At 43.5% G+C, this 26,855-nt stretch overlaps 1 protein-coding gene across 17 annotated transcripts in view; it reads left to right on the forward strand.

Moving 5' to 3' along the window:
* The window catches only part of ADGRB1 (adhesion G protein-coupled receptor B1), a 214,659-nt gene extending 190,281 nt beyond the window's left edge, over positions 1 to 24,378 (forward strand). For 11 of the 17 annotated variants that reach the window (XM_074577952.1, XM_074577950.1, XM_074577955.1 and 8 more), the window contains 5 exons: positions 2,097 to 2,151; positions 5,850 to 6,529; positions 7,485 to 7,520; positions 9,137 to 9,241; positions 22,611 to 24,378. In XM_074577952.1, the coding sequence (XP_074434053.1) occupies positions 2,097 to 2,151; positions 5,850 to 6,529; positions 7,485 to 7,520; positions 9,137 to 9,241; positions 22,611 to 22,808 (1,074 nt within the window). In that variant the 3' untranslated portion in view covers positions 22,809 to 24,378. The remainder of the gene's footprint in view (positions 1 to 2,096; positions 2,152 to 5,849; positions 6,530 to 7,484; positions 7,521 to 9,136; positions 9,242 to 22,610) is intronic. The other 6 variants (XM_074577966.1, XM_074577953.1, XM_074577959.1 and 3 more) reach the window with 1 other exon arrangement.
* The last annotated feature ends 2,477 nt before the right edge of the window (positions 24,379 to 26,855 follow it).

The raw sequence follows: 26,855 nt of genomic DNA on the forward strand, positions 1-26,855 counted from the left end.
GTACTTTTGCTCCTTCAATAATAGACAACATAATCGTATCCAGTCTCAATCTTCCTTTCAATCAGTTAACACGCTAAGCTTTTCTATTCTCCCTCTGTAAGACATTTCCCTTCAAATTATTTATACAACCCTTTTCCACATGCCCTTCAGACTCTCACCATCCTTTAAAAATGTGGCTGCTGGATTTGTTATCCTATTGTCACCATCCCAAGCGCTATATTCTGAAGTTTCAGATTTTTGTTTCTCTGTATAACTCCCTGCTTTCATTCATTATCAACCACCTTGCAAAATTTTGTGTCAGCTACAAGTTTTTCAGCAATGAGATTACATTTACTTCTGCCCTATTGATGGATGTGTTGAGAAGCAGAGAGCTTACAATCAGTTTCTTCACATTCAAGCACAAAGAACTCTGGAATCCAGACATGAATGATGACTCCTCACTGATATTTTTAGAGGGATACAATGTTTTTATAGTGACTGAGTTGTGCTATAACCAAAGAAATCAAAAGCTTTGCAGGATGGCATTTTTGACGTTACCTTTTCCAATAATCTCCAAATCTGCCCAACAAGTGAAAAGAAGCTTAGCTGAGTAGAACTGTTTTCCACAAAATCTTGTTGACTGGTATTAAATATAAACCTATCTATTTTTTATGTATCTGTAGAACTAGTACAGGCTGTTCGGTTACATTTTTCTAGAACTCCAATCACAAAAATTAGATTATATTTTTCTGTGCCATCCTTCTTGCCCATTTAAACGTTAGCTCAGTCTTATTTCTCTTCTCTTCAGATTTATTCGTTATACCAAATAATTTACTAAGAAATTAGCATCAAGAAGGTTGAGATAATTCCTCAACCAGCTCTTAAAAATCTCTTGGATCTCAACCTGCTAATATTAAAGTGTTTATCCCAGGGGTATGGAGATTTTTTTACACACTGTTCTTAGTATTAAACTAAGTATTAAACTATAAAATCATAGAATCATAGAATTGTCAGGGTTGTAAGGGACCTTAAAGATCATCTAGTTCCAGCCCCCCTGCCATGGGCAGGGGCATCTCCCACTAGACCAGGTTGCTCAGAGACCCATCCAGTCTGGCCTTAAAAACTTTCAGGGATGGGGCTTCCACCACCCCTCTGGGCAACCTGTTCCGGTGTCTCACCACCCTCATGGTGAAGAACTTCTTCCTAACGCCCAGTCTGAATCGTCCCATCTCTAGTTTTAATCCATTCCCTCTAGTCCTACCATTACCCAACATCCTAAAAAGTCCCTCACCAGCTTTCTTGTAGGCCCCCTTAAGATACTGTGCATTTAATCACATGAATACAATTATGTTGTGTCTTCTTTCTGAAATGGTACTAGAAATAATCAGTGAACTCTTCTACCTTTTTCTAGTCTGTGGCCTTTCCATTATTCCATGAAAACTCATGGCCCACTGTGACTCAGTGTATCCAGTTCTTTGAAATGTTATCTGCTAAAAGCTTTAGAAAAAAGGATTAACTCATACTGGCAGAAGAAAGGAGTTTCATTTGGCTGTACAGACCACTTAAAAAAAGTTTTTCAGCCTTTGTGCCTGCAGGGACCAATGATTTTGAACGCTAAGAGTTTCAGAAGCAGAGACTTGTTTCCACTTCATGTGACTTGGTGATAGATCACAAGAAAGCCCAGTAGGTATGGAACGCTCTCAGTAGCATCCCCAGGTCTTTTTAATGAGTGGAGGTGAATCCACTTAGACTAAGTGTGGGGAGGTATATCCAAGGCTGATAAACCAGGAACCTGGCCCCTAATTTTTAGGGATGTGCATAAAAAAATGTGTTCCAGGGAGATATTTTAATTAGTGGAATTAGTGTATAGATAAGCAGATGAATCCAGCTGAAAAATAATGTCACAGCTTTACCACTGTGTGAGATTCAAAAGCCACAGCTGGAAAAAAGTGGTCTGTTTGCCTTGTTTCAAAGCCCAAGGAAAACGTCTCTCTTCCACTCTTCTGGCAGTGATTATGTCTGACTCACTAATTAAAGTGGTTTTTGCATTTTCTAAATGGCTTTCTTTTCCCCACCACCTCCTTTTGACCACGTCCTCTGTGTTCTCTGTCTTTCAGACCGATTTTGAGAAGGACGTGGATATGGCTTGTAGATCAGGTGAGCACATCACAGGTGAGAATCAACAAGTGACCTGGTTTGGGGATTGAACTAGGCCATTTTTTTTCCTTTCTGTTTTATTTGTGTGTCTTAGTGGCTTACATGTATTTCTGTGGGCTCTCTTTACTCTCAACCCTGGACAAAAGAAAACTACTCCCCTAATTTTCCCTTATGCTTTGCTTATTCTATTTTCCCACGACTCTCTTGGCCTTTTAGCTAAGATTAAGCCTTGCTTCTGAGATATTGTTTCTTATCTATGGCCTGTGTAACACAGTGGCAGAGAAGAGCATCAAGGAAGAAGAGATTGGATGCATCTCTTCCTAGTGTGATCCTTCTTTGCTTTAGCAACCCTTGCCCGAGGGGGTCACACCAACCTCACACAGCTCTGTGCTGTCTTTGAGAAGGTCTGGAGTCTGGAGAGCCTTCCCACAGGTGCAGTTCTGTGTGCAGTTGTAAGATACCTGTACATATGGAGGTGGGTCAGGTCCCACCTCCTTTGCCTGCACCTTTCTGATGCGTGTTCAGTCACACAGATTATGATTGTGACAATCTGTGTGAGTTGACAGCTCCTTTCGCCAGTAACTCCCTTTTCTCTCATTCCCCTGGGGGTGTCTGTGCTGTCTGGATTCTCCTTTGCTACCTGTCCCTCTCTGCAGGTTTCGTCCTCCCCTGGTCCTGGCATGCCTGACCATTTGGCTGGGGGGCTTTTCTTACCCTTTGTAGATATTTAGGCTTTCATTTACCCTCCCAGACTTCTCCCTTCTCCCAAGCAAAAGAAACACCAGCTTGCTTGGCACTTGCATAGAATTCACATCTTCCAAACCAGGATCTCTCCTAGCCAAGGACAGTACATACTATGTGTTCAGTTACCGTCATGGGAAATTTTTTTTTCTTCCTTTCTTCCTTCCTTCCTCCCTCCCTTCCCCTCTTCCTTCCTTTCTCCCTTTCTCTCTCTTTCTCTCTTTTCTTTCTTTCTCTCTCCTTCTCTCTCTCTTTTTCTGTACACATCTATCTACCTGTCTCATTTTTTTTCTTTATCTAATCTATCATTTATTTATCTGCTTCTAATGTATTTATCTATAATTCATCTTTTTCTCTCTGTCTTGCAATCACTTATTTATCTCTGTCCTCAGCTGTCTGTCTTGCTGTACCTGTTATTTATGTATTTATACCTCTGTCAGCATTTGTCTCTGTCATTGTGTTTCTGTGCATTGTCTATCACTGTCACTACCATTTATCTATCTAATATCTATCTATATCTTATTTATCTTTTCCTGTCCTTCCCTCTGCCTCACTCCCTCTCCCTATGCTTATCACAGTCACAGTATATTTATCTTACTTATCCCTGTGATATCTTATTTCATGGTCTCTTTCTGTCCATTTATCTCTTTTCAGGGTCTGTCCATTTTTTTCTTTCTGTTTCTCTGTCTCACACTCTCTAATCTAATTTCTAGCTGTCTCCCTCTTCTCATTTGTCTTCCTCCTTTCTTTTTGACACCAAAGACCTCAGTTCCAAAAAATCACGTGTGAAAAACGTGCATGTGAGCCCAGGTCTGACTTGAACACGTGCTCAACGAACATGCAACCAGGCTGGGTGTTCAATCAGCTACACAGCCAGCATCCCATCTTGTTCTGGAAACCAAGGCAGACCCTGAACTCCTGCAATAAAGGAGCCTTTCTTGATCCGCTACAGACTTTCTTCCTCACAAATTGAACTTCTGAGAGGAAAAGAAGGAGCTGATTGGTTTCACATGACCTCAGGGCAGAAGACCCTGGATAAGCAGGTTGCTAACAGCCTAGGCTTCCCTTCCTTTGACAGCATACAGCTATACAATTTTTTTGTTGATGTCTACCTGAAAAGATATTCCTCCTCTGATAAAGTGCTGTTAGTCTGTGCCAAGCTAAGTAGTAAATAATAGTCCCCATTTCAGAGATATTTCTATATGGTGCATCATCCTACACTTTCTGCTTATCGAATAACAAAAAACAGAAATATGCTCATTGGTTTCTGGCCATCGTTTCTCCTGGAGGTACCAGATCTCGTGTTATGACAGATTGGAGATATGCTGGATACCGCTCATAACCTCCTCACTTAGAGGTAGGATTGGGTCCATGGCTCAGTGTTGAAAGCTCACTCTGCTCCATGCTTGGGGATTGTCAAGTGCAAACCTCTCCAAACCTACTTTCTGCAGCTGACATGAGCATGGAGAAGAGCCTGTCCCTCCCAAATGAAGCGATTCACTTCAGTAACATCTTCCCGCAGTGTATGCTATGAATATGTTATCATGCTCTGATTTGTCCTAGCATGTCCTCTAGCAATGTCAAGATGACCGCAGCTGCCATAATTATGCTCAGTGTGTTTAGCTTTAACAGCTTTTTAAAAGTTCTTTTATTCTATTTGATGTCCTTGTCATCCTGCCTTACCTGCTCTGTAGTCTTTGAGGAGAGCTTTGCTCTTCCAGCACCCACCACTCCCAGTATGAGTTGGTAGAGAAATTAGAGTCTCTTCAGTCCCATGGGATGTCTCTGTCATCTCCTGCCTCTGTCCCAGGTGGAGCAGCTGAATGCTATCAGGTTACCTCAAAGATCTTTATCTCTGGTCCATTGAGAAAGAAAAAAAAAAGATAAAAGGACCTTTCCCCTCCCCCCCACACCCCCTTCTCAGATGGGTAGAAGGGGAAGTGCATTTATTTCTCCTTTCCTGTGCTGAAATACTGGGTAAGTAGCCTTCAGTCCTGCACCACTTTGCCCCTTCTTCACAGTCTGTGATTTCCATCCCCTGGAGATATCAAGGCTGATGTAATTATCTTCCAGAGGTGTTTGTTGCAGCCTGAAATCAACTGAGTGATAGATTCTTATTCCCAGAAAAGGAGTAGATGTCTTGTTGTGGATAGTGTTGTGTGGGAATGAGTGTCTGTGTGTCCTTTATATACCTCCTAATTGGCACGTTCATCTCGTCCTCAGCTTAAGGCTTTCCTCTCCTATTAAGGAATATTCATGGCACTCCTTTCTTTCCTCAAGGGAAATTGTAAAACACTAAATAATTAGCTCTCACAAAGATTTGCCATAATTACTAGAACATAAGATTTTTGGAGAACAGTTAGAAATTTATTTAAAGTTGTGGTACATTTTAAAATACCAAATCGACACTGAAACTGTTCAAAGGAAAAGAGCAACCTGAAGCAGTTCAATAAGTTGTTTTGTTGTGGTTTTTTGTTTGTTTGTTTTTTTAAAAAAGAAGAATTTACATTTGAAATCATTGATAATGCTGCATTTCAGCCACTTTCTGAATTAAAATATTTTTTGCTATGAAAGCAACATTTTATTTTAAAAAAAATCTACTCCTCCATAGGCCAGTAATATACTTATTTCATATATATACATATAGTACATGTACTAAATATATATGCTAGATGTTCTTATCAATATAATGATATGTATTGGCTTAGTTGGGATTTTTGGCCATAACTGTGCTGGAAAATTTGCATCACAGAGAATTCTCTCAAAATGAGGGGTTTTTTTCTCCCTAGCTTTAGCTTTGCCTCCAGCATCCTGGATTAAAAAAAAAAAAAAAAAAAAAAGGCATTCTGCCACCATAGCTTCTTTACGAGAGGTCCAAGGGAACATGCTAGCATGGTGTGACTGTGGTAGGTGTATTGATGTGTTAACAAAAACCTAGGTGAGGTGCTAAGGATACTTGTCTGTTTCCCTAGTGCTGAATAAAGACATCACCACCTGCAGGACCTCAACCATTACAGGAACACTGAAGCGTCCATCACTGCCAGATGAAGAGAAATTGAAGCTCAACCACCAGAAGGGTTCCTCAAACTTTAACAGTCTTCCAGCCAATGTCTCCAAGATGCACCTTCAGGGTTCACCACACTACCTGGGAGCCATCAACCTGAATGAGTTCAGCAATCACAGCCTCACTCTGAAGAAGGACAAGAATCAGCCACCTAAGTCCATCTACATCTGTGATGGGGACATCTTCAAGAAGCTGGACTCAGAACTCTCTCGGGCACAAGAGCAAACACTGGACACCAGCTACGTCATTCTGCCTACCAACACGTCTACCTTACGGGCCAAACCACCCAAAGATGAGAGCAAATACAGCATCAATATTGACCAGATGCCCCAGACACGGCTCATCCACCTCAGTATGGCTACTGATCCAGGCTTTGTTGTCAAGAGTCCTCCACGGGAGCCTGTAACGATGACATGCACTGAGGTGCAAGGTTCCCCCATGATACAACAACAGCAGCAGCTGGCTCCACAAAATATCTCCAATGAGTCACAGATTCCCAACAGCCTGTGTGACACAGGTGACTCAGGGAACTCAGGTGTGGTGTCCAAGAGTGAAACCGTCTCCACCCTCTCCATGAGCTCCTTAGAGGTGAGCATGTGAATTTACTGTCTTGTTCTCAGCCCAGAATGATGCCCTGCCCTCAATGCTGGCCACACCAGCTGCTTCAAGAGAACCACCTTAGGCCAAATGCATCCCACCATGCAATGCCAGTATTATGTTATCATGAGGGATCACTGGCAGGTGACACTGTTTTCTAATGTAATGTTAAAATCTCTCACAGCTTCCACAGACATATCCCATTGCTGGATGAACTGTCTTTAGCCCTACAGACAATGCAAAGTCCAATAAAATTGTTAGTTTGTCAAAGGCATGGCTTGCATTACCTTTTCTCCTTCTGTCCTCTGCCTCTGTTTCCCATTTTGATGACTTCAGCCATGAAACAGATGAGAAAATCCTAGAGACTGCAGGTTTAAAATGTCCCTAAGGCATGCTCTACAATTCTCTTAGCGTCAGAGAGATGTCAGAGGTTTTGTGTAAGTGCAGCACTCCCCTTCTCACCTGTGATAACTCATTATGTGTATTAGCAGTTCTCCCTAGACCTAGACCTAAATCTTAGGCTGAGGTTTATCCTAGGGCATCTGACCCTTTTGGCCATCGCTGTCCAAACGTCAGTCTCGGCTGACTGGTGCTCAAAAGCTCCAGTAGATCAGTTGGCTGATCTATTGCTTCCTCTTTGTTTCCCATTCTGTGAACAACCTGCAAGCACATAGCTAGGACGTAGCTTGAATTGGCCAAACTCCTATGCTTAGCCCATGTTTAGCTCTCCTCAAGTCTCAGTGGTTTTTGGTCTTTATATGTCTGGCACTTTCTACCATGAAGAGCCAGCCAGACAAGTTAAAGGTGTAGGAAAAAGGAAAAGGAGAAGGACGCTCCTTGTTTTATCTACTGTGTGGTAGAGTTTATACTGACACACCAGCATCAACCCCTTATTAACCTTCACCCATCTCTTTTTTTTTTTTTTTTTTTTTTTTTTTATACCCAGAGGCGGAAATCCCGGTACGCAGAGCTAGATTTTGAGGTGAGTACATCCCTTTCTGAATGTACTTTTCTAGGGGTAGGATGAGAAAAATAAATGCTGCTTTCTTTTATTTCTGGCACCTTTGCAGGAGTGCTGTCTTTGCCAAAGAGCTTCTTCAAGGGTTTAAAAACAGCGGGTTAACGAGAGTTGTGCTGGTTGCCTAGTAAGGCTTACCCTGTGCAGCTAAACAAATAGGTGACTTATATTGGTACATGCTTAATTTATGGAGCAGCAGCTTCTGTGTAAACGTTTGTAAATCAAGACCCTATGTCGGCCTGCCCAAGGCTGTCACTTCTCTGTGAGCAAAATGCTTATGGAGAGATGGAGTGGCTACACTACATTCCTGTTTGGGAACTACACCTATGTTTGGCTGTTGGCCTAAAATGCCTTGCCTTTTTGTATGCAAGATCTGTTGCTTAACAGAAAGGAAACTATTATGTCCCCACCATCACAACCCATCATCAGCCCTGGTCTTTCACACCTATTAATGAACCTTACAGAATAAGCTGGGGTGGAAAAGGTCTATACTGCATGTAGGGAAATGTCTGTCCTCACACCTGAGGCACAGAGCGGAAAGCTTTGAAAGATCAGGTCTCCACAGAGGGTCCATGGGGCTACTGAAAGCTAGTGCAGCTATCCTGAGTCCAATTATGGCATCCTTCCCAGCAGAGCTATCCTTACCCTTCAAAGCTGCCAGCTTATTCCAAAACAGTCATGTTAAGGGCCCATGAGGAGTTGCCTTAATGCTATCTCCATCTCTGGAGATATTCAAAACCCACCCGGATGTGTTCCTGTCCAACTTGCTCTAGGTGAACTTGCTTTAATGAGGGTGTTGGACTAGATGATCTCCAAAAGTCCCTTCCAAGTCCTACCATTCTGTGATTCTGTAATGCTAGAATCACTGCAGAGCTCCAGGTTGTGAGCTTGGTCTGGAATTGAGGCACGATGGGTACATCAAGCTGATACTTCAAGTGGGTCGCGAACTATTTGAGCCACCTTCTCCAATTATATAGCACTTGACAGAGCACAGGAAACCCATATTCAATATGGTCTTACATGCAAAGGGAAGTCTTTGTAGAAGTTGGTCCTGCCTCTCCTTCTGGGTAGTAGAAGATAGAAGTGAAATGCAGAAGGGCCAAAATACAAAGAAAACTAAATTGTGGAATAGTTTCTGATGGAACTTCTTGTACCTACATGTTTGGGTAAGCTCTGAACACATTTGCAAAGGAGGCATGCTGAGAACAGAGTGGATATGGGGTCAAGTGTCAGTTAAAGAAGTTCAGCGAACTTCCTAGAACCAAAGCTTCTACCAGCTTCAAGCTGGTAGAACATTGCTAGTCAAGCACAAATTCTGCAATATAAACAGTCAGTACTTGCAGGTTTAGGGTAGCCATAACGTCAAAAATTAGTCTTTTCCACTTTCTCCCACCATCTCATCCTGAAAATAAAGACAGTGCTACACTGAGTGCTCAATGAACTTTGAAGGTAGTTTAGGCACAGCAGATTGCACCTGCAGGGAGACAAAGGCAGGTTTTAAGAATGTATGTAACTTGGGGGGGCTGCTTCTCTACAGCTGAATAGGGTTTGCTGACCTGTGGCTCTCGCGTTTGCTTCAGAAAATCATGCACACAAGAAAACGTCACCAGGACATGTTCCAAGACCTGAACAGAAAACTCCAGCACGCAGAGAAGGAAAAGGAGTCTCCAACAACGGACAGCAAGGTTAGTCAGACACTTGGAGAACTATCATCTCCCAGAGCTCTCTAGTGACAGCAGGAGCACAGGAAGAAGCAGGAAAGTTTAGGAGCCCTCATTGAATGCCTTACCTTGATTTTCTAACCATGCATGTTGGAACAAGCACACGTGCACCACACAGGACATGGAGAGTCACAGAGGTAGCACTAGCTTGTTTACAGAGTGGCCAGAAGCCCAGAAGGAGAATGTCTGTCCTCATGTCTGTTTGTGGTCAATTAAGTCTGTGTTGTCTTGTTTGTCTCTGTTCCCTGTGTCCGTGCCTGTTCTTTGCACCCCTGTTCAGGTCATCTCTAAGTGCCCCATCTATCCACTGATAGCTAGGAACTGGAAACCATAACAGTTTTGAGGACATCTAGGTGGAAAAGAGAGGACAGAAGGTGAGGGCAGCAGAAGTGTTCTACCCCAGCTGCCGTGGCAGAGTTGGGAGCCAAGGTGACAGTAATGAGCATAGCTATTTAAAGAAGCCCCATCATTGGGATTTAGCTGTGATGGTGGCAGTATTTCTTGGGGACTTCAGGCTAATTCAATGTAGCACAAGGGCATTTGTGGCAGCTGATCAGCATATACATGACTTTCCTTGACAGGAGCAAAATTCCAGGGCAAAAAGAGACTTTGAGGGAGGCAGGGAGAGGGAAAGATCTTGCAGCCTTTCAGTAGGGCAGAGATTTGGTACTAGAGACAGATATCAGGTGTTTGTAGTAAGTGATGTGGATAATGCAAATATGAAAATAAGGGAGGGCAGGCTCATGGCACCTCCTCCATGTCTCAGCCCCTTAGGCCTGCTGGGCAAGAGCCTAAAGGTTGCAAGGAAGAGTATCTACTCCAGCAGAAGGGAAGAACAAGCAGCAAGGTCAGGTTGCCAGTAAGAAATGAAATTTGTTTTGTGCCTACACTCAGGAGAGGAGCAAGGTGAGCTATTTATAACACTCTCGGCCATTTACAAGCAAAGTCAGGTGCAGGATGCACAGTCACCTGCAGCATGGCCAAGGAGACACTAGAGGGTCTTATTTTGATGGGACTCCCTTAGGGGCAAGACCAGAGCTCAGAGGGTGATTGAACAAGGGGTTTAGTTTAGTTCTTTGTGGAAGCAGAGCACTGCAGAGCCTTTGGTCTGCTTTCAGATCTCACAGCAGTGCTGTGCTGAGCTCCAGAGGTGTGGTCCCAGCGAATCCTGCTTTTACTGTTTGTGTCAAGGTGTCATTATAGGCTGTCCGGTGTTGCAGAATGAGAAGCATAGTGAATCTAGCAGGCAGGTTCAGATCAAAGAAGTCCGTGTTGGCCCAGAATCCCAATGCATTTCCCTGAGTTTCATCTCTCTGCTTTTTTCGTATTATTTAGGTATGACACAGCTGTAAAATCAGAAATGCCTAAATACCATGTAAAAGCTAATCTGTGATATGTTTGCAGGAGGGTTTTATAGATTGAGGTGTTTTGAGCATTTCAGAGATGCATCTATCTAGAATTAAAGTTGCCAGTCTCAGCATCAAAGAGCTTTGAACTGCTGGAAAGAAGCTGTGAAGGTGGCCTTTGCATATTGACTGAATCTTTTTCAAGTTGTGATTTTTTTCCTTGGATGTAGCCTGAGAGAGTGAGCTTGAGAAGATCACTATTGGCAAGTCAGTAGTGGGTATTGGTTTAAAAACATCCAAAGCAGTACAAAGAAAAAAATAAATAGCCTTCTTCACCCCTTTTGCTGCCATTTGCTGCTGGACACCCCACTGTAAATCATGGCCCATCTTCAGCTTACCCTGAGAAAGCAAACTGCAGATGCCAGGGATTAAAGTAACAACAAAAGCATTTTTTTCTCTTTTATATATGTTTAGGTTATAAAACGATGGAGTATTTCTTCTGGTGGAAGTGATAAAACTAACGTTAGCGTAAGTCTGGCTTTCATTTTGCATTGAAGAGCATTGTAGACCTGTCCCAAAACCTTCCATAAGGCATGAATCCAAACACATTCCTTCACCGGTAGGAAACTCCTTGCCTTGTGGGCATGAACAAGGTCATAAGGATCCTGGAGTACCCTTGGACCCTTTCACACCTAGAATCATGTAACAGAAGGGATGTCCTTCTGCTAGACTAGAAGGGTCTAGTCCATCTGCCTGTGTTACTGTATCTTTGACTTCCATTTCAAATAAGCAACCACAAAGTCAAGCTACCAAGTCCCTCTCCAGCCATGGTAGTTTCTCAGACTCTCCTGGCAGCATGTTCCATTTTCCTTAGTCCTTTCCAAGATACGACACTTTTCCTAATCTTTATGCACTTCCTCTCTCCTCCTTCAACTCCAAGATCAAAAGGGTGCTGCTGAGACCTGATCTAAATGTCCGCATAGGACAGACCTCCTTTGGAAATTCCTAGGAATAGTGCTGGCCCTTTTTAGGGATTGGTTTTGGGTTTGATTTTGCTGTAAATGCTACTCCTCCCTGTACTTCAGTGCACTGGCCAAAACTGATTATCTCATCACTCTGAATAAGTAGTTTCTCACAGATGAACTACAACATTGTCAGATTTGAAGGAAGCCCCAACAGAAGAATATGAGGAAGAAAGAGATCTCCTGTCTCTTTAGGAAGAGGGATTAAAAATTCAATCATCGCATGTGTTTATTGTTGAGAAATTCTCCAGCTTCAGTGGTAAAACATGACTTTTAAGGGGTCTTGAGCAAAGACCTGAAGGTTTGAACCAGCACATATATTGCTCCTCTCTAAATATCCTGACACATTTAAACTTTGGATAAGTATTACTGCAGTGTACACTTGAAAGACAAAGAAGACTGCTCTTTGCACACTGTCCCAGAGTAGTTACTGGTAGAAGTGGAAACATAATCTGGGACTCCTGCACATTTGAGCTGTTCAGCTTTCCTCCTTTACAAGGTGCATTCCTGAAAGGCATTGCTGATGTGAGAAAAAACCAACCCCTATCAAAGGCAGCCTTGACAAACACCTCTGGGCTTGTCTCTCATCCTGCAGACATGGAGACAGGTTAGGGGTTGAATTCTGCTTTCCCCTCACCCAGAAGCCAAGGAGTCCTTCCCTGGGACCTCTCTTCTCCCTTGCGCTGGAGGGCACAGGGTAGAAGCATACATGTGATGCAAAGCACTGTGCAACACTGCTGCTGGGTGTCTCATGTCACCGTTCAAGTCAGAACTGCTACAGCAAAGGTTTGGAGACTAATCCGCATCCCACTGAGGTTAAGGTGTCCCCAGTGCAATCATCAGCTGGCCTGTCATCAACTTACTAATGAGCAATGTTGCCAGGATGGTATGTCAGAAGTAGGCAATTAGGAGAACCAGAATACTGCCTGAAATGCCAACCATGTCTGAATCTTGACCATATTTAATGCATTCCCAGGAACTACTGTGGCACCAGTGTTTGCTGTAGTTATTTTGCTACAAACCAAAGCACACTACTAATGCTAGAGTAACTTGAGCCTCAGAGTCCAATAATACAGAATTTTCCTTCCTTACGCAACAAAGTTGGATTTTTCGTCTCTTTTTTCAGTTTATTACATGAAATCTATGCCATGTGTCATGTATCTTATATATCTCTCAACTATAAAAATGCTCCCATTGGAAGCACTCTCAGATATTCCTTATTAAAATCACATTCTCCAGCAGGGTTTATGTCTAAAGCATCTAGGAGGACACATCCACCTGCATTCAAACCTAGGCCACCTCACTGCTGCAGCAGAGTAAAGGGGTCTCACTCATTTGTGGCTTTATGAACTAGTCAGGGTTGTAGACACTATTATCTAAAACTATCTTTTCAGTGCTCGGGAATTAGGATATTAGCAGTCTGATATACAAGATCTGATGACTGCAAGTTGAAAAGTCAGATTTTTAATGCATACATAGATCTCTGTATGACCTTACTGTGAGTTATGGTAATTTTTCTCTCTCTTGCAGTCTTCAGGCTCAGATGAGGTAAGGAAATGGAGATGATTTTTGAAAAATCAGTCCTTACTCAAAAGGAAGTTACAGGGTTGTAGGCAAGACTCCTTTGTTCCTGTTATGCTGCAATTTGGGACAGATTCTCTCTGTCCACCTGAAGGGATTCCGAATCTGAAAAGAGATCTCAGGAAGAGATGGGTTTACTTTGCTCATCCTCTTCCCAAATGCCTTGCAGCCAGCCTATGTGTGGAGGTTGCACGCTGTTACCCTTCCATTTTACCCTAGACCAAACTGGAAGGTGGTGTAGACCCTGAGAATAAAACTGAATGAGCTGTGTTTGTTGAAGCATCAGAGAGGTCTGAATATTTATCCCCTAGACAGCTTATATGCAGCCAGGAAGCATGAAAGGAACCTAAGGCTTGGAGAAAACCACAGCAGGATTTGTATCTAAAAAAACTCAGCCATCCACACCACGCATACCTCTTGGTATCTGGGATCCACCAAGCCTTCATTTTTAAGGTTATAATGAGTAGTAAGTGTCTTCCACCGGGGTTGTGGCTATCTCTTCATAGCAGCTTTAAGGGACACTTTGCTGCCCAGAGAGATGCATATTGAAACGTTAGGTTGGTACTGACTCAGACAGCAGAGTTCTTCCTTCCTAATCACTCCCATCACTTTGAATTGTCCTTTAGCTACATGATTGCTACCAATAAAAAAAAATAATAAAAAAAAAAAGCCATTGTTGGAAACCTTTCTGTAAGTTTGTTTCTTCTTTTAAAAGACTGCCCTTTGCCTGGCAGACTGTAGGATCCAACATGCAATTTTTTTCCCTTCTTCCTTGTAAATACACACACTTCCCAAAGTCTAAATTCCTGCAGCTGAGAGCTCTCCACATTAAAGAGGGCAGTGGCTACAAGCTACTGTACCACATGGGAGATATTTTCCTGCACAGATCTCTACTGTCAGGGTAAAGCATCTCCAACACTGCTCCTCCCTGCGAGTTAATTGCTAAAGAAATTCCAGCGCTTGGGTTGGACATCAGGAGGTGTTAACTTGCTCTGCAACAGCATGGTATGAAAGTGGAGGCTTTGCAGCCTTTAAAGGAAGCAGAGGCTTTGTTTCTTCTCTGCTTAGTGCCAGCTTTGAAAGCAATAGAAGTGACGCTCCATCCCCCTCTGCAGGAGTCCTTTGATCCAGCTCTATTAGGGAAGTTTGAATCACATACATATTCCTCTCTCCTTGCCAGCATCTGACTTTGTATTCATTTTAAACAGCAGCTCTTGTGCCGAGGTCAGCGAAAGCCATGCTGAACGGGGCTCTGCAAGTTTCTCTGATTTGCTTATTCTTCCTTATTAGCTACTTGTTATGTTCTGCTCTGCAGCTCGAATGGCTTTTGCTTTGGCTGGAGCCCTGTCCTGTAGCTCACATACAGGATCTGGACTGAGGCCGTAACTCAGCTTTCAAATCCAGTCCCATCTCTGTCTTGGTCCTGGATGAGCACTTCCTCCAAAACCCAGTGGGAAAAGATAGAATTTTTTTTTCCATGACTTTTTCCTATTTCCTGCTAGACAGCGTTTCAGGCTTGATTACTTGCTTTCCCTTCTCAGGTCAAGATTTTTCTTGGCTTTCTTCTTCAGACACCTAGAAGGTTGCCCAACCCACCATGACTTGTTTTGGCATCTAACAGAGTAGTGAGGAAAAAGGAATATTGATCAATATTGCAGCTCGTTCCTAGCTGGGGCTGTATGACTCCCTGGCATGCTCTGCTGCATGAAAGAATTAATTCCCTTGCTTGCTTCACTTTCACTAACTGGATGGTGAGCTGGGCAGCCCTGCTCCCAGGTGGGAAAATTTGACTCCTGTGCGTGGGAACCTCTTTGCATCGGCTGAGGCTGGGGGTGGAGGAGCTCAGGTGCTGCTGGTTGTGTCAAACTCAGGCTTATTCCTCACTGAGGAATTAGAAAATTGGGAGGCTGTGCTCCTCCTTCTGTTGACTTTGTGTCCCTCTGCAAGGGAAGCTCCACTTGCAGATAGGGTGTTTCCTCAGTGCCACATGTTTAATCTTCTCTGAACTTCTTAAAGGCTTTGGTAACTGGCAAACTTTAAAAGACCAATTAGGGTAACTTTTATAGGGAGAAATGCTACATAAAGTACGATAATAACTACAATAAATTCTGTTATGAAAATGACGTCAAACCTTAATTTATTCGTCTATAAACCATCTGTCAGCTACTGGCTGTCCAAATACACCATCAATCAGAACTTCACCTCCTTCTGTGGATCATCTGATACCTTGTTTCCCAAGTACTAGGCATCAGTTACTCTGTATTTCTCAGAGAAACAGTGTACGACTGGTCTGCTACTGGTGTAGCACCCGTCAGTTCCTTCCATGTGCTTTGAAGCTATCCAGCTATCAACTGCTCCAAAACCATGCAGTGGCCACCAGTAGATTGAAGCTCCTGGTTGTTTAGACTGGTTGAAAAAAGGAGTTTATAAAGAACTGTGCTTTGCGTGCTCTTGGTCCCCTCCTGGAGTCCCTAGGTGTCCCTGTGAAGCATGGAGCAGCCATGAATGATTTCAGCATTTTGGAGAACGCCCAGTCCTCCATGTCCACCAAGTGGAGTGCTCTTCAGTAGACCATAAGCATTGTCCAAAAAAAAAGGATGTTATGTTAATCGGATGGATCGGATTAACAGCTTGGGAAATAGCCTGTTCCTCATGCTGGTGGACCATGGGTTTTCTCTACAATCTTCAGGCAAGGGACATTTTATGAGTCTATGGAAAGAGCGCCTGAGGGTCGGTGAAAGAACTTGATTCAGTGCCTGTTCATCTTCAGCTGTGCATGGCCTCACCAGACTTGGGCTCACAGCAACCCCTACAGGTTAGACCATCTGAATTTAAGAATACAGAAGCAAAAGACAGATTTTTATAGCCCAGAAAATGCTGCATATTTCAAGTTTCCTAACTGATTTTCATCAATGTAGGTTTAAACAACAAATTATTTCTTCTTTAAAAGAAAAAAAGAAAAAAAAAATTCTGAACAAAGTCAGCCACTTCCTTTTATTTTGCTTTTCTCTGAAATGAAGCAAAAACAAAAACAAAAACAAAAACAACATATCATCTTAGTATCTCAGTAGCGTAAGATGAAAGAACTGCAACTACTTTTCTCAAACAAAGAAAGGAAAATTTATCATTCTGTAAAAAAATACAGGACAGCTTTCCCTTTTTCTAATCACTTTTCATCGACATTGATCCAAAGATAGATTAGACGGCATGAGCCACATTTATCTTTCAGATTCCCTGCTATACGCTCTGAATAACTTCATTCTAGTCCTAGAATCATCAATGTCATGGGGAGAGACCATTTGGGTCATGAAATATCCTTCAAGATGACACTAGAGGCAATGAAAACAGCATGGGAGTAGCTGGTTCTAGGGGAGTTGTCCCAGAATGCTCTGTAGAAAGGACAGATTTTCTCTTCAGGTTATTCAGGGTAACTATAAAAATTGTGTATTAAGAATAAACAAACAAACAAACAAAGAAACCCCCCCAAGAAACACAACCAAATGAAAAAGAAAAAAAAAAAAACAAACACCACAACAACAAAAAAAAAACAACAAAACACAACCAACCAACCAAGAAAAACCCACACAACACACAAACACAAGGAGATGCAGCACACTTAATGATTTTTGACTGAAGTGTGAAAAGAAAGCTGTCTTAGAGCAGCCAGTGGTGCTCTTAGAGCAGCAGTGTCCCATGTTGTATTTATGCAGGACACTGATGCTGCTCAGAAGCAATGGAGTTACTCCAGGATCCAGGTACTCTGAATGAAGACAGCCTGGACCCTTGAAGGCAGCACAAAGCCAACATGCAGATGAACCCATGGTAGGGAGGTGCCCTTGCTTCAGCGCCATCACCTTTCCATAGCCACCGTGAGTCCAGCACAGGTGACTCATTGCTAGCCTAACTTTTGGAGGAGAGTGCTCTGTGGTTTATCTCAATGCACTCTGACTCTGTCTTTATTAGGGATTTGGAGGGTTATGTTGGCACTACATCTTAAATGTCTTTTGTCCCAAATCCTTTCCGTGTGCCTTAAAGACGTGCAGCCAAAATGAAAGCCACGGGTGAATGAAGGTGACTCACGATGCAACCAGGATGATGAAGACCTCCAGTTTGTCCTATGCAGAAGGTTTTACTCCAGCATTGGACCTGGGCACTCCATCCCTTCCCACCCCTCTGACAGGGGAGTCTGCTCTGCCATCCTGGCACCAGGCAGGAACCAATAAACATTTCTCCCCTCCTTGACAGCCAGACGCTCATGGGCTGTGTCAGCCCAGAGTAATAGTTCTGTCTCTGTGAGTTACTGGCAGAGCAGTCTCCTCTGCTTTCAGCTTCTGTCTCGGGCCGTTCCTGGCTGTCTCCAAGGCACCAGGCCCTGGGCCAGCAACGCTGCCTTTTACAGCCAGATTACACAACCCTCTCTCCAGTTTTTTTCTTCTTTTCTGTGTATAGCTTGGTTTTCCCTCCTGTCTGCAAGGATTGCTAAGACCCCACAGTAGGGCTGGAGGAAAATGCCAGAGCTGAAGCATGAGCCCAGTGGCTGTTTCTATACGCTGTTCAAGTGGCCAAGACCCAATAAAAACCTTTTCCATATGGAGGGAAAGAAAAAGGATGCTGTTCCCAGGAGCCTGCTACCAATTCCCAGGGTGCCTCTTGCCAAGAGGAGAAGATTTTCTTTTGTCTCCCAGCATCCTTGCCAGAGCTCAGCCTGGATGATTGTGTTTAACCTTCTTAGAGATCCAACCGGACACCGAGTCTTTCTGCACCCATGCTAACATCACAGCCGTGCACGTAGCTCTGTGAGCTGCTGGTATGCCATGGTGGACTCCTGAGATAGCACCTCCCCTCCTCACTAGAGAAGTCTAATTCTTTTCTAAGAAGTAGGAAACTAAAAGCAAGCCCCCCGTCTCCATTTGCTGGTCTCCTGAGGCTCCTTTTCATCTTCTAGCTATGAATAGACATCTTTGGAGCCACTAAGCCCTCCACAGTCATAGCTAGATAACACATCACTCTGATAAGCCAGATGATAGAAACAACCATATGTGCATCAGACCTAAGGCTAGTCTGGCCCTTCCTTCTCTCCATGGCAGAGGAAAAAGCAGTTTGGAAAAATAAAAGAGCAGGGCAAGCATGTGGCAGTGCATCTTCAAAAAGATCCCCGAGACTCCAGTAATTTGTGCTCAGAGGCCTCCTGATAGAGAATGGTGTCACTTTACTTCATAGTACTGAATGAATGTTGCTCTTGTGACTGTTTCCACATGTATTTTATAACTTTGAAAGCTTCAGCATCAACTGAGAGCTGTGGAAAGGTGGTGTCGTGGTTTAACCCCAGCTGGCAACTAATCCCCACGCAGCCGCTCACTCTCTTTCCCTGGTTGGGATGGGGAAGAGAATCAGAAGAGTAAAAGTGAGAAAACTCATGGATTGAGATAAAGACAGTTTAATAGGTAAAGCAAAAGCTGTGAACAAAAGCAAAGCAAAACAAGAAATTCATTCACTGCTTCCCATGGGCAGGCAGGCGTTCAGCCATCTCCAGGAAAGCAGGACTCCATCATGCTTCAAGATTGCAATGGTTACTAAGGAAGACAAAGGTCATAACTCTGAACATCCTTCCCTTCCTTCTTCTCCCATTTTTGTTGCTGAGCAAGATGTCATATGGTATGGAATATCCCTTTGGTCAGTTGGGGTCAGCTGTCTCAGCTGTTTCCCCTCACAATTTCTTGTGTACCCTCACCCTACTCACTGGCAGGGTGGTGTGAAAAGCAGAAAAGGCCTTGACCTTGTGTAAGCACTGCTCAGCAATAACTAAAACATTCCTATATTATCAACACTGTTTCCAGAACAAATCCAAAACACAGCCCCATATTAGCTACTATGGAAAAAAATTAACTCTATCCCAGCCAAAACCAGCATCTGCAGTTTGGCCAGGCACTGTGTGCATGACCAGCTCCTGGAGTTCACCCTGGGCTAGGCCCTGCTTGGTGTCTCGTTACTCTCTGTAGTTCTTACGTTGGAAGTGACGATCCCTACCATCAGTAGTCCATTCCTATTGTCAACAAGCCACTAAGAGTTTCATAGACCTCTGTCACATCCATCCATGACCTCTTTTCAAGGCTGAAAATCTTACTCTGTATAATCTTCCTCCTGTAGAACTTGCTCCATAAATTTGTTCCTGGCTGTAAACTGGCCACCTTTATCACTGCCTCTATATCCTTCTACCAGGAAGCCCACGGAATGCACGTCATATTCAAGATGCATGGGCAGAGTGGAGTTATGCACTGGCATAGTGATGTTTTCGTTTTCATTCTCTCTTCCTTTCTTAATTTATCCATTCTTGGACCTGTTGGAGGTCCAGAGGAGGGCCATAAAGATGATCAGAGGGCTGGAGCACCTCTCCTATTAGGACAGGGTGAGAGAGTTGGGGTTGTTCAGCCTGGAGAAGAGAAGGCTCCAGGGAGACCTTATAGCCCCTTCCAGTACCTGAAGGGGGCCTACAGGAAAGCTGGGGAGCAGCTGTTTGGAAGGGCATGTAGCAATAGAATGAGGGACAATGGTTTTAAAGTAGAGCAGAGTAGGTTTAGAGGAGACATTAGGAAGAAGTTCTTTACAGTCAAGGTGGTAAGACACAGGAACAGGTCGCCCAGAGAGTTGGTGGATGCCTCATCCCTGGAGATATTCAAGGCCAGGCTTGATGAGGCTCTAAGCAATCTGGTCTAGTTAAAGATGTCCCTGTTTACTGCAGGGGGGTTGGACTAGATGACCTTTAAAGGTCTGTTGCAACCCAACACATTCTATTATTCTATGATTCTTAATAATTCACAATGTTTAATGTCTGGTTTTACTGCCATTGAATACTTCTTGTAACCGTTAGGCCTTGTTCCCTGGTAATAGGTCTGACCAGGGTCCATTGCTGTAGATGTGAACTCATAATTGTTTGGTTAGTTTGGGTTTTTTCCCCCAGTTTCTGTTCTCTACATGGATTTGCAGCTGCTCTCACTCAGTTAGCTCAAAAGCAGCCCATGACAAGAGCAGCTCTGAAGTTTGCTGATCACGTTCAGTGTACATGATCAGATCTGGATGCATCCTCACAGCATGAAGGAGAGGCTGAAGGTCAGGAGTGTGGTAGCCAGAGGGACTGTTAAACCAGAGATTGGTTGGGAATAGAAGAACCTGATTCTGAAAGTGGCCATAAATAATACCATCAAAGAAGGACTTTCACTTGAGGGAAAAGGTGGAATTATTTATGAACTTCATGTGTATGATCATTTGTGCTCATCTCTGTTAAATAATACAGCTGTGGACATTAGTAATGGAAAACTTGTGGCATTACAACAATTGTGGGAGAAAAATTGTTTTTTATTGAAAAGAGCTGTTCTGGACAAGTTTTTTTTCTTCACCTTTTGGGAAACTCTGAGTTTCATTCCATTTTTGCTCTATATGTGCTTTTGTCTTTATGTGTGCCTTCTTTCTGTGCCTTTCATGGCAGACTAATGGCCTGCAAAAACACCACAGGTAGAAGTTTCACTTCAGGAAGTCTCAAACTTGTCTCATTAAGACACATACTGAGATAAAAAGGTTTCAGTTTTTAGTTGCGATGGCTCTTAAATAAGTTCCAAGACAGATAATGGAATAAGTCAACAATTGTATCACCTTTTCTGTCATATTAGTATTAATCACTGTTGTGTTACATCATGGAATAAAATAAGAATAAGACCAAAAGCATAAGAAAAGCTCTGTGTCATAGAGTTTAATGAAAACCTCAGCTGCAGGTTTCCATAACTGAAGCATTTCACATTCTTCTGAACAGTATTTTTCCAAAACTTTATTTTTTGAGAAACAATTCTCTTTCAAAGGACTTTTAAAAAGTTATCTTTCTCCCTTTGATTTAAAATAAAGATAATTTCAGAGTGTTTTCACTTCACATTGAGAAGACCTGGTTTGTACATTTGCCACTCTCTAGCCACCAAATGACCTCACCCAAATCCTCCCGGTTTGAAGGAGTACTTCAAACACATCTTATTTTTATATTAAGGGTGAAAGTTTGGAAAAGCAAAAGCCATGTCTTGGGTGGTGTGATTAAAGCTGTCCCTGTAGGGATAATTCTACAGCACCTTTCCTGTTGGTGTTGCAGTATGGAGCTGGGATAAACAACAGATTTACAAAAGTCTCTTAGGAAAGGACAAAATCAGAAGCTGAGGCAGGTGGATTAGCATGTTGCAGATGGGTATTTAGGTTTCCTATGGAGCTACAGCAATCTGTGCAGCATCCTGGACTACAGTCATGACACCACAGTCTATGTGTGGCTTCATCTCCCCTCCAATGTATTCATCAAATACATTTTGGTGGCAGCATCGAGCTGTGACACATCCTGGGCTGCATGTCACCTGCATGACTGTCTCCTCACCTTCTCCCCAGACTTCTTTCCATGTCATCCTCCATGCAGCTGCCTTTCCTCCCACCCTTTCTGCCAGCCGCCACTTTGCTTTTGGCAGGTGGCTCAAAAGGGCTCTGTGCTCCTGTCACATGCAAGGAAGCCTTTTCTCGCCCAGTGCTGGAGTGTTTTGTGGGGATAATTAAATGTGAAAAGCATCGCTCTTCGTGAGGGGGAGAAGCTTAGTGGAACAACTCATTTAAAATCTTTCCATAGACTCCCCTTCATATACGCACTGAAGAATACACCCATTTTACAGAGCCTCGTGTCTCCCCAGAGTCTTATCTTGGTGCGTATCAGCAGAAACATTGAAAGATATTCTCTGGATTGATACCCGTGGTGGGATGCTGGCAGGATACTGGGCTAATGGCAGTCGATAAAGCCTCGAAGGCTTGGTACGGAGTTGATGGAAATGCTTTCAGTTTCAGAGCTGATGATCCAGCCTATCAAACAGCATGGGTTCACTGGCAAAATAGTTAGCATGTTTTGCTGCAATTAAATAGCCTATAAATAGCTGTGCTACATAAGGAATGTATTCACATCGATATAAAATGCTGTTGATGTATGTTCAGAAAGACCTCATTGAAATCTGGATTTTTCTGTGGGGATTTTCTGCAGAAGGAGAAAAAGATCTTAAATTCTCAAAATCATGTTCAGTTTTTCAGTGAAAATGCAAGTGGTAAAAACCTCCACTGAAAGCTGAAATATCTAAGCGCTAGGTGATAGAGATAGCAGTGGGAAAAAAAAAAAATTTGTGTTTTCTTCCTGAAAATAGACAGTTTACACATCAAATGCAATTTTCATTGAAACCCTGCTTAATTTTGGATCAGGAGTTTTACAGAAAAATTGTCTTTTGGTATAAAAGAAGGTGAAAAAATGGTGTTTGTTGCACGGATATTAACCTCTCTTTCTTTCTCTCTCTCTCTCTCCTTTCTTACACTTTCCTCCTCTTGCAGCAAGAAAAACAGCAGACACCAAACAAGAGACCCTGGGAAGGAATCAGGAAAGTCCAGTCCCCACCATCATGGGTTAAAAAGGACATCGAACCTGTGGCACAGTCTCCCCTAGAACTAAAAACTGTAGAGTGGGAGAAAACAGGGGCCACCATTCCCCTGGTGGGACAAGACATTATTGACCTTCAGACAGAGGTCTGAGTGGAAAGGGAAGAAAGGGACTTTTTTTTTTCCGGAAAACAAACAAAACAAACAAAACAAAACCACGTTTTAAAGAAATGATTAAATTAAATCGGAACCGAGCGAGAAAAGTGTTTGGTTTCTTTTGAAACCTTTGGTAAGACGGAGTAACTTTTGTATTGTTCTCAGCAGAGAGGGGGAATATTACTTTATAGAGTATAGTAGCTGTAGGTTCAGGACAACATGAGCTTTCCCAGGTAGGACTGGAGAAGAAGTGAACCTGGAAGAGAGTGAGGAGGAGGAGGCAGAAGGTGGGGAGGGACTGCAGGGGACAAGCCCTGTCGAGATGCTTTTGGGCTGCTGCTGCACACTGGGAGCCTTCCTGCTCTGCCACAGGGAGGTGTGGAAGGTCACCCAGAAGCCACCACAAATGGCCAAGAAGATCAGGGTTGCTTGGGGACCACAAGACGGGACACCTGCGGGAGCATTGCTGGGATGCAGTCTGACCGTAGAACCCCGCGGGAGACCTAGCCTTGAGGGTCTGTGGCATTCCTTGCCGATCCTCGCCCCCCACGTCTCCCTCACCAGCTCATCCAAGAAGGAAGGAGACAGGATGCACCAAGTGGTGGCCAAGAAGACATTCCCACTCCTATATGCCACATTGTGACCTGGCATTGTGGCATCCCTGCAGTGGGTCCCTACGGGGCCCAGAAGCGGAAGTAGTCGCATCATCCATGGCTTAGGTGGAGAGGTAAGGTGGGGCTTCCTCCTCTCATCCCTCCGCAGTGGAGCTCCTGCGTGCCCTAAGGAGTGGGACAGGCACAGGAGCAAAGGACCACCTCCAAAAACCTGCTCGCCCCATCTCCAGGGAGAGGGTTGAAGGTGTTAGAAAAACAGACCAACAAGAAGAATGTAGGTCGTTTCATTGACTGTTAAATAGATAAACTCAGCAGGGGCCTTGTAAAGGTCCTCTTGGCCTCATCCTTTTTTTTTTTTCTGTTATTTTTCCTTGCTTTTGGACTCAAATTTATTCCAAGCTGCCCCTCCCTGGAAGGCAGAGAGAGAAAGAGGGAAAGACAGATCTGCCGATGTACCTGGAGATATTTGGTATACAGAGATGTTGCCTTAGGACATTGAGACAAACTGACAACATGAATAACGTCCACTTGGAAACAAACAAACAAAATAATCTATTTTTTTCCTTCTTCTTTTCTTTTCTTCAATAAAAAGAGAACTTGAAACCCGAGACCTTTCTTTTCTTTGGCTCTTGTCATTTCGAATGCCTTTCTGTATTGTAGGACTGCACAGGCATGGGGTGAGGATGCCACCTGCTGAAGGTGGAAGGCAAGTTGCTCTGTGGAAAGTTTGGGATGGTGGGAACACACGGCCCCTTCATCGCTCACTTGCAATATTTTGCTTTGTTTTATTCAGTTTGGGCTTTGGTTATTTTCCCCTTGCTGGCTCTTCTCCTGCCTCCCCGCTGCACAGAGCCAGCAGGCAGGTTGGTGGTCCTACCAGAAGGAAGAGGTGGAGCTGGTCAGGAGAGCAGGACATTCCTCATCATAAGATATTGTCTTTTTATTTCACCATGAAAAAAAAAAAAAAAAGATTGTTTTTTTCATTAAACATTTCTCAAGGCTATTTAAAAAAACTAAGGTATCTCCATTTCACCCCAAAAAGTGTTGTGCAATATTTTTATCATTACAAAATATACCACTGACATTACACACAAATTTCTTTTTTTGTTCCTCATTACCAGCACTGTCTGTCTGATGTTTGGAACGATTCTCTCAGCTTTGGAGATGTGTGGCGACAAACCTCTGATTGTGAGTGGCCAGACTGTGTCAGACGGCAGTAGAGCTTGATTAGGGTCTGAGTTATTACTGTGTGTTTGGTTGGTTTTTTTTAACAAAAAGCAAAACCCAAACAACATTTTTAGGAAAAAGCTATTAACGGATACAAGATGCAAAACAATCACTGACCCCAGTTGTGTTTCCTCCACTGAGAGATGTTGCTTGACATAAAAACATCCCTGCTTCAGCTTTCCTTTGGGCCACCCGGGTAACTGATCTTGAAGAACAGTGGCATTTACCTTGCCATTAACTGTATAATATGAAGGATGGAAAGAAAAACTTTAAAAAAAATCCAAATAGTTAAAAAATAGGGAAACGGATTACTTATAAAAACTGTGATATTATTGTTCAATTTTAGATTATTCTATGAAACAGGAAAGCACAAAGGCCTCCCTCAGATGCCGGGTTGTATGATATTGTAATTATTATAATTACACATTATGAATTTTAGCATACAGATATCTTTCTACTGTATTTTAATTATTTTCTCTTTTTCCCCCCCCCCCCCCTCCCCTGCCCAATTAAGCCTGCCCTCTTCTCTCCAACCTTCCCCATTCACCCATTCACTCCAGCTGACTTGCAGGACATTAACGGTGTTATGTAATTACAGAGATAAATGTTTGTTTAATAACTGTTGATATTCGACTTTCTCTGCTCAGCTCCTACGGTTAATTCTGTTTTCCCACGCCCTGCCCTGTGCCCTGCCTTCCCCACCCTCCTCTCTGTGTTCACCAATTTTTATTTTTTTTCTGTACAGTTTTCAGAGCACAAAATGAATGTGTCTTATTTCTAATAAAAGAGGTGTAAACTCTAGCGATGTCTGCTTTTTAAAAGTACCCCTGCCCGCGCCCCACATGTGGTTTGCATCGCACCTGGGTGCTGGGAAACACCTCTCCTGGATCTGCAAACTGCCACCTTGGCTCTCTACTCTGGAAGAGCCGTAACCCAGGTCCAAACTTCCCCCACAAGTACATCTTTTTCTTTAGCTTTGTAGCTTCTTGATACCCCCAAAAATACCTTGCCTCATGATGAACGTTCCAGGGCGCGAGGAATTCCCTTTTCTGTGTTTTACTGCAGGTATCTCTAACTCAAGCTTTGATGCCCTCTTCCCAATATATGATGTGAGGGGGCCAATATTTAACACAGATCAAGCAGCATTATTGGTACAGGGCAGCGGTGCTGGGGTATAGTTTCATGGTTGGAAAGGACCTTTGAGATCATCGAGTCAATGGGACCAGGGGGAAGCTGATGTCTGTGTGCCTGGAAAGCCATTCTCAACCTCACCTGTATTTCTCTGCCATGTCCTGCATTACCAGGCAGGCTGCAAACAGGAGCACGGCTCATTGCACGAGGAGTTTAAGGATATCACTCATGAAAGATGACGAGAAATGAATTGAGCTAGGGATTATTCACTTCCTTGTCGCTTACCCTTGAATGGCTGAAATCCTCCAGCGAGAAAACGTGTCCTTATCTCCCTGACTTTGCTCCATCCCCTGACTGACAGTTTTTAGGTTTATAGGCAGAACTCCAGGAGGCTTAGGGGTCTGGCAAATCGGATCCAGGGTTATTTTTCTCCAGAGCTTTGATCTGAAATCATCATGGCCCAGTAGGTCCCCAGATGGAGTGAAGTCTCTTGGCCTGGCTGAAATAAATTGGATATTGAATTGGATATTCTGAAATATCTGAAATGGTTGTAGAGGTGTAGGGCTGCCTGGAAGCTCCTAACACAATCCCCCCCACCCCTGAACCATGATCCAACGTATCTTCAATCAGCAGCGCTTCTCCATCCTTCGTGCAGGGTATTTCTTGCCCTACATCACCCATAGAATGATCCTGTGGCATTAGCAGGCAGAAGGGAAATACTAACCACCAGGCACCACGTGAGCTGATGGGCTGGGAGGGCAGGAGAGCGCAAATCTCAGATCATAGCCCTTGAGATGGTTGAAGAGGTCCTGGTGTTTCTCATTGAGGGGAGCTGGAAGGAGGGAGTACATGTCCCCGCTGTGTTCATGGGACTGCAAATAACAGCACTGTCAGAGGTGGTGGATGCAGGAGGTCAGTGTATGTAGCGGTGGTTTCCGTTTCCACTGTGATTATAATGTGGTGTGGCTGCAAGGGAGAATCACAAGATAGTTCAGCTGGGAAAGGGCCTCATGAGGTTCCCCCAAACTGTCCTATGACCCTGTGATCCTGCCTTGCAGCTACCCCAGGCTAT

This window comes from Larus michahellis, chromosome 2 (assembly GCF_964199755.1).
Source record: "Larus michahellis chromosome 2, bLarMic1.1, whole genome shotgun sequence".
NCBI classification, from domain to species: Eukaryota; Metazoa; Chordata; class Aves; order Charadriiformes; family Laridae; genus Larus; species Larus michahellis.